Consider the following 8,005-nt stretch of genomic DNA (forward strand, 5'->3'; position numbering starts at 1 on the left):
TCGACGATATTTAGTTAGATCGCAATTTTTGGGGTTTTGAGACAAATGGCACCCCATAAAGGACAACTATGACTTACCACTGTACCAAGTTTCGTTTGCAAACAATCATCCAAACACTTGCTATGGATGATTTTGTAAGAACCAGTCTTATTGAAGCTGCATATATATTTGCGCAAATACACCTAGATTTGATATACCCATAACTCGGCAACGAAAGATACTATGACTCTCAAAATCGAGTATGAGGTGGGCAATAGATGCAAGTTTAACGTGGTGGTGTTTAAAATTCGAAGTCAACCTCGGAAGTGCTGTATCAGGCGTGATAAAAAGTGTCCGGAGTTAGGAGCATGCGCAAAATTTACACAGTTGTATTTTGGGGTGGGGTCTATTCTATGGCAACTTGATATCGTTACTAAATAGACCATTATGGTATATGGTCACATTACGCTATTTTGACCAATACGGTCTATGTTACTCACATGGTAGGTTACGAGGTTTTACTAGACCAGGCGAGTCTAGGTTTCTTCCTCTCGGGTTTAGTCGAGGCATGCGAGGTGAGCTTTGAGGGCACTCGGGGGACGTTACGGACGTTACTCTCTCTACTTTGAAGCAGAGCGTATTTCTATGGCCATGGTGTGGGTTGAAATTGCACAGAGGTTAGTTGTAGGGCTGATTATCACGTGTGGCCTTCATCCATAGATATACAGGTTACTCTTTTTAATATTGTGGGGCTACCTCTGCTTTCAGACGTTTGTTCCCATGGGTCTATGTCAAGGGCTGCTTTCCTGGTCATCAGACAGTTGATTGGAAGTAAGTTATTTCGTGTGTCAGTGCACACACCATGGTTGTATTCTGGGTTCAAATATAGTAGTAGCCTGGGCATCTGCAACCTGAAGTGTTGTCCATTTTGTGTACGTACTGATGTCTGTAGTGTACATCCATCCATTTAGCAAGTGTATTGCAGGTCTTAAGTGGTAATGCGTGAGAGTCAGGTGGGACTTTGAATGCCAACATCTTCACCTCTGAGATAAGCAGTGCTGGTACCACCACAGGAAGATTGCCTACAGTGACTCATTGAGTATACACATGGATAGTGCATGTCCCTGTAACTACGTAATTAATACAGCTTGTACATGCCAAAAGCACCAGCCTGGTAATAGCGAGGCAATGTTTCTCCAGTATTAATACCCAGTTGTTGTTGTGCAAGAAACTGTTCTCACATTGTCACCTTTAAGTGGGGGGCTGCATAGTGTCAACTGAGGAAGCATCCAGAAGAGGTTGGTCACCATGGCATTCCATTACATAACCAAACGTTTTTCCATGTGTTAAACCTTGTGTAACAGATAGGAAAGCAATGTGAGAAAACCCGTAAGATCCCTGGGACACACTAGTATGGATGTACGATAGAGGAGGTGTCAATGTTCAATTAGTTCAACATGTGGTTCAACATTTGTTTGAGGTCATTAGATGAATCAAAATTTCTAGGTATTTTGAATTCTGAGTCCTGTAGACATATTGACTAGATTGAAGTTTATGTATGTAGGTTGGTCTGACTGTAATACTTTTTTTATAAGTGTTATTTGTTTTTATGATACCTAACAGAGTCTGTGTCATGTGGTGTAATTGGGAGTTTGCCATAATCTTTCTCTAATTGTATATATACATTGTACATGTACGAATGTAGTTGTAGTAATATGTGTGTGTGTGTGTGTGTGTGTGTGTGTGTGTGTGTGTGTGTGTGTGTGTGTGTGTGTGTGTGTGTGTGTGTGTGTGTGTACATGCGTGTGTGATATAAAAACCAGACGACACTACGGTGTACTTACTGTGACAATGCAAGGAGTACTGGTTATGATTGTGGCTTTAGTGTGTGTTTGGATAATTGTATGGGTGTGTACTATCTTAAATATGTAATAACAGATGCAGCTTTGCGACGGTACTTAGCAAGTACCAGAAGCCCATAAGCACCCCAAGGAGCAAAGCAGTGTTTCAAGTGAATCGGTGTGCACATATCAATGTTTTTGCCTTGCGGCCCCTGTAAGTATGACTGTGCAAATCAGTGTTTCTGTTATTAGATATAGCTATTTAATGTATGTCAGTGTTTATAACTGTTGGCCAATTGTATAATTCTTACTGTGTATGTTTCAATATTAAAAAGCTATTTTCCTAACATAGCCACCCAGTTAATAAAAAATCAGGAGTTTTGTCCCTATTTTGAGTAGGCGTGTCAGAGGTGCTAGCTATGTAAGTTTGAACTCCGTCTAATTTAGCTTTATCCTTTTTGTATTATGCAATTTAGTTTTTTTTATCCATTTTGTATTATGCAATGATTTGACATACAGAAACAACTGCTACCATGCGTTGGACATGATGGATCTATGATTGCATCAAGCACCAAAATTCTTAAGTGAGTTATGTCAATAGTTGCATGCATGTGATGTGTTATATACCTTGATGAGTCATACTGTATAGAGGAAAACTTTGGCAGGGGTAAACTCAGGCAAATAGCAAGCTAAATTACATTTAGCGAAATAAAGTTTGGCAAATTTAAGCTCAATATGTTTAGCTATAAAGATGCTAATCTGAGGTGCTGCGAGTAATTTGCAGGTTAAACGCTGTAGCAAATCACCAAATACACCAAAGTTTTTCCCTGCCTAAGTTTCCCTCTGTACAGTGTTTGCTAGAGAGCAGGGTCATGTTTATATGTGTAGACGCATACACTAGAATGCTCGTCTGACAGTGTCCGTAGCAACTGCTTAGCAACTTTAAAAGGGAGTAGACAGCACAATTACCATTACAGACATTGTGAAATATGCTGCAAGCAGTCATTTTATAATGCTATACTGTAGTATATACATACAATCTATAGTATTGAATTGTAGTTGAACAAAACTATTTTGTAAACACACATATGTACTTCTGTAAAGAATTGCAGTGTGTGCGCGCGTGTGTGTGTGTGTATGTCAGTGTGTGTGTCGGTGTGTGTATCTGTGTGTGTGTGTGTGTCGGTGTGTGTCAGTGTGTGCGTGTGTCAGTGTGTGCGTGTGTGTGTGTCAGTGTGTGTGTGTCAGTGTGTGTGTGTGTGTGTGTGTGTGTGTGTGTGTGTGTGTGTGTGTGTGTGTGTGTCAGTGTGTGTGTGTGTGTGTCAGTGTGTGTGTGTGTGTGTCAGTGTGTGTGTGTGTCTGTGTGTGTGTATTAGAACTGAAAATGTTGATCGTCTCAGTATACGTAGTGGACATCCAATGTTTTGTTCTGTTCATACACTTAGCTCCCATGCATGTGTAGTATGGATAGAACCCTACACACATTTACATCGAGTTATGTGTCCATTTGTCATATTTTTCACCACTGACTGGATTGTAAAATGTGTTAAAAGCCATTCATGCATGATATGATCTGGTCTTACATACGTGCTTTGTGAACTAAACTATTAAATGTTTTCCTACTGTGTCCACTGCATTTTCTATCTCTGTTAATGTTTAGACACTTGTAAATACATTTCTGTGAAGTAATTTTTAATACTACTTTATTTTATTTATTTAGGTAAGACAGCACCAGCCACTGAATGACTGCTTTTCCCCCCAGCTATGTTCTGGTACAATTTATACTTGGTCTAGCTGGGTGCTGTGAGTGGCTAGGGCAATGGGAGTGAAATTCATGCTCAAAGAAACAACAGTAGCGGTGAGTCCCCCACATTTTGTAAGGTGTATTGTGTCACAATAATTTGTGAGCGACTAAGTGATAAAGTGAACATGACATTTTGAATGTCTATTTGCAGTAGGTGTACATCATATCAATGATACGGATTGGCTAACCAATCAGTAATTTATATGCCTCCTTTTTGCTACATAGCTACAGTGGAATGTTTCTATTGTGGACACTTTGGTACCCAGAATTTTGAGATAAAACTGTTGAGGAAAGACTGACCTATTTTTCTATTGTGTCCTCAATTTGGAGAGTTTGTAAGAGTGGTTTTTAGGCAGCAACTTATATTTGATAATCCGTTTAGCTACCTATTTAGGTTGTATCATAGTAAGTGTGTATATACATACAGCTGTATCAGAGTTGAAACTGGGTCACTACTGCTGACCTGGACGACCCACTGATCTGAACTGACCCAGATCTTATCCGGTTTTAAACCAAGGTGTACATCAAGAGCAATAGTTTGGGTGCTCCACTAGCTAGGGTAGGTAAGTTAGTTCACGATTGGTTAGTGGTCACGTAAGTGTACAGATGATAAAACACAGGTAGGTGTGGCTTAGTGCATGCCTGAGACTTCAACAGACCTTTCTGAAAATGAGTGTGGCTCCAGGTATATCTACAGACATTCCCATGCATTCCCTATAACTAGGCATGGTTAAGTATGAAACTGGACTGCAGCAAGGGTGGATTAGAGTATGACGCAGAAATACATTTTATCAATGGATTAGTGAGTGTGGCTCCACGTAAGCATACAGGCAGCAACGGACATGGCCTTGTGCATACCAACACACCTTACTGATAAATAGATGTGGTTCCACGTATGCCTACTACAGACGATAAAGCACAATCCCAATAAGTGGCTGGCAAGTCAACACATACGTACACTTCCACAGTGTCAAGCCAATTAATCCATATAAGTGGGTCAGAACTGGTTCGCCCCGACAACATATGACCTGACCCAGTTTCAACCCTGAAAATTATTGTGACCTGGAAATATTTTCTTAGTAATGGTCATGGCAACAGTTGCTAAGCGATTGTTGTTAGTGATCACCAATCCGTATCATTTTATCAATTTTGCTGTTATTTAAATTATTTCCATTACCTTACAGTTGTGCATGTCAGTAACAAACCGATCGTGATACTTGAAGCTTGCAGAAGTTATCGATGAATTATTATTGGTAAGTTGATACAATTACACTGACTTTGGTATATTGTGATTGTATGTATATTCTATACGAAGAGACTAGCGTACTCAATTACTGTATAAAGAACAATGTCTCATTTTACAACACTTGTACCATCATTTATTACATTTTCGTCATGTATGTGAAATTTGCACACTCTAATGCTATAATACTTGTATTATTTTGATGCATGTTACAAATAAAATCAACCTATGTACAAGAACTAAACTACTTACAAGCAACTAAAAGTAACTTTGCTACTTACAGGCAGTAATTAAAAAACTTAACCAAAGTCTATGCCATCCTCTGGACACAAAGCATAGTGCCTTAGAATCATTCTGGCACTATATTTCCAACGAGTAACAGATATGCATTGCAGCAATTGTTTCCTAGCCAACTTTCAAAACAAGTCATTTTAACAGTGATATAGTTGATAGAGTGGATAAGGTAAAAGGTGACCAAACACCAAATGACTCACAAATTGGGAATAAAAGATTAATCACAGTTTCTAAATAGTGGATCCTAACCGGCAGCAGCAGCCACCCCAGCCTTAGAAGCAGCGGATTGAAGTAAGCTGGATGACCTAGAGAGAAATCTGGGTGATAAATATCCCCAAGATGAGAATGGTCAGAAGAGGCAATACCTTGCTCCCAGAGAACACCAGGGTGGTCTTGGAGTAGAGCATGATGTAATACAGTAACTGACATTGGATATGCATTGGGAGATGTGAACAACCAAGGAGATGGTCACCAAACTGATCAATGGTATATAAGCAAGTGCAAAGTGGTGACAAAGGAAACAGAGGGACACCCTACCACAAGCGAAGGGCAATGACAAAGTCATGTAGAGAAAAGGCCAAGCCTAAAGATGGTTGTGGGATTGCCTTCAGCCAGTATATATATGCTGGTATGTAAAATTGTCAGAACAGTGATGAGGATTTGGGTGATAATGCATAGCATGTAACCTCTTATGAAGCCATGGTCCAAATCAATTGTGGCTTTTGTTAATATATTAAGGACTTTTTCAAAATTTTAAGGGTGATGACTTCATGGACAGCTTGAATTTGATGATAGAATTGAATTTGGTGAATTTATATATGAAATTAGGTGTGTTCATCAAAAGTAAGACTGATTCTGATTCCTAAGTGCTAATGTTACTAAATATTATCATGTAACGAAATCACCAAAATTAATGATTCCTGCAACTGATGATGTATACAGTATTGTGTAAATGGTTAGGATTCTGTAAAAAGAGAAGTTCAAACTGCTATGAGCTAGTCAGGTTATTTATGCATATGAGTCAACAGATGGTCAACTGGCCTTCACTATCTGTAATATTACCTAGTATGCATACACCTGTACACTGGTTATATAATTATAAGCATACATCTCAAATAGTCGCACCAATATAACATTACATGACATTTCACTACCTCTCAGTTGTTTCCCCCCTTAAATTGTAAAACTGTACTTGTGTATGTAGACTGTGGATTCATAATAATAATCACTCACAATCTTCTGTGAAGTCTGGTCCATTAAGAAATAAAAATTAATCTAATAGAATGCACACTAACAAGTAAAACACATCACACCACTTGCAAGTAGGATACGGCTGTTTTGGTGATCTGGTGATAGAAACTGACTCTCGACAGGACAATGTACTACACAATTGGCTTGCAAGATATATGACTTGTGATGTACAGTATCACAATTGAATAAGTGTGACTATTTATGTAATGGACACATCTTATGATATGTCACCTTACAAGTGCATAGATGAATTCAAGATCAACAACATCCAGTGATGTCAGTTCTTAGCTCAAAGTAGAAACAGCTCCAGAAATTCAGAATTTAGTTATGCATCTGTGATATTATATGTGGCCTTTTCAAGAACCTGTGTCATCATTTTAATTATAATAGATGCTAGCATACAAATACCATGGAAGGAATAATGTCAAACATTGTATACAGGTCGTCTTGTAAATATGTGAGACTCAAGTACCTTAAAAATGAAAATAAAGTTCAACTGAAGAGTAAGTTCAAGTCCTGCATGTATATTGATCATAGGTTATAAAGTATTATTACCATTGCATCTGAGAATGTTAGGTTATCAGAAGCTGATGTACACAGTAGGTTCATTTTTGTCAAGGAAATGAATATATGAGAGGGTGAAGTTGTACCTTGAGGAGTGCATGCAGTTTGGGTTTAAAAATTTAATATCACTACTACACTATTATGCTGCCACACTACCGTACAGCGTAATAACTTGACGAGGGAACTTTTGACGAATTCATTATTGTCAAATATTTACAAGGAAAATTTTGACGAATGCACTGACTTCAGTATTATAATTAACCAGTCATGTGAGCTTTGATGAGGAAAAGTTTTCCACCGTTAAATTATTATGCTGTACGGTATTATGCTGCCACACTACTAGTGAGAACATATTGCCATATAATAATAATTGGCTAGCCTGCTTTGTGTTAAATTACATGTACAGTAATATGTGTTGTACAAGAGTTTGGTCCCATTACTAAATGAAGTGACTGCATGAATACCACTTGCACATTGTGAGAAAGATATTCTTCTTTCAGTTCAGTAGTCAGCAGAAATATATTATACGTGTATATGTGTAATTAATTATATATTTTAACTATACAGCTACTCACATGAATTAAAAACAGTGTGGCTATGAAATAAAAATGGGCTTAATTTAAATAACTGCTCTTTATTCATAATAAACATACCCATATACTACTCTAATAATACATACAGTGAAACTTTTGTGTGATCAGGTCACCTGACCCTAAATTGGCCATTGACACTGACATTACAGTACATGGATTAAATGTGTCTTTGTGAAAAATGGCCTGCATTATCTGCTCTAATACAGTCACCGCAGCTGATTAATAAGATGAGATTTAACTCATTATTCACAATATATATACGTATAATATAGAACAGTACATAGTACATTATAATAAATTACAAAATAATTATATTCTTGATATATACCAATTCTTAAGTATGTATTAAATGAAGCATATATACACTGATTGTATTAACTCTCAAATAACTGTCTGGCATGCAGCCGGTTACGATTATGTTGTTATTCAGGTTTCT

The 8,005-nt window shown here is 37.8% G+C and overlaps 1 protein-coding gene across 19 annotated transcripts; it reads left to right on the forward strand.

The window, feature by feature from the left end:
• The first annotated feature begins 371 nt into the window (after positions 1-371).
• LOC136266436 (uncharacterized) lies at positions 372-5,101 on the forward strand. 19 transcript variants are annotated; one of them, XR_010706114.1, is made up of 9 exons: positions 372-656; positions 708-810; positions 965-1,277; positions 1,344-1,543; positions 1,918-2,034; positions 2,340-2,404; positions 3,541-3,678; positions 4,809-4,881; positions 4,940-5,101. XR_010706114.1 is itself a non-coding variant. In XM_066061454.1 (8 exons), the coding sequence occupies exons 1-5, from the start codon at positions 434-436 to the stop codon at positions 2,377-2,379; spliced, it is 384 nt and encodes a 127-aa protein (XP_065917526.1). In that variant the 5' UTR covers positions 372-433; the 3' UTR covers positions 2,380-2,404; positions 3,541-3,678; positions 4,809-4,881; positions 4,940-5,101. The 19 variants fall into 19 exon arrangements, 1 of the variants encoding a protein (XP_065917526.1); XR_010706115.1 differs by having other exon boundaries at positions 965-1,078; positions 1,127-1,543; XR_010706116.1 differs by having other exon boundaries at positions 965-1,066; positions 1,127-1,543.
• Positions 5,102-8,005: the final 2,904 nt, after the last annotated feature.

This window comes from Dysidea avara, chromosome 9, assembly GCF_963678975.1.
Source record: "Dysidea avara chromosome 9, odDysAvar1.4, whole genome shotgun sequence".
NCBI lineage: Eukaryota > Metazoa > Porifera > Demospongiae > Dictyoceratida > Dysideidae > Dysidea > Dysidea avara.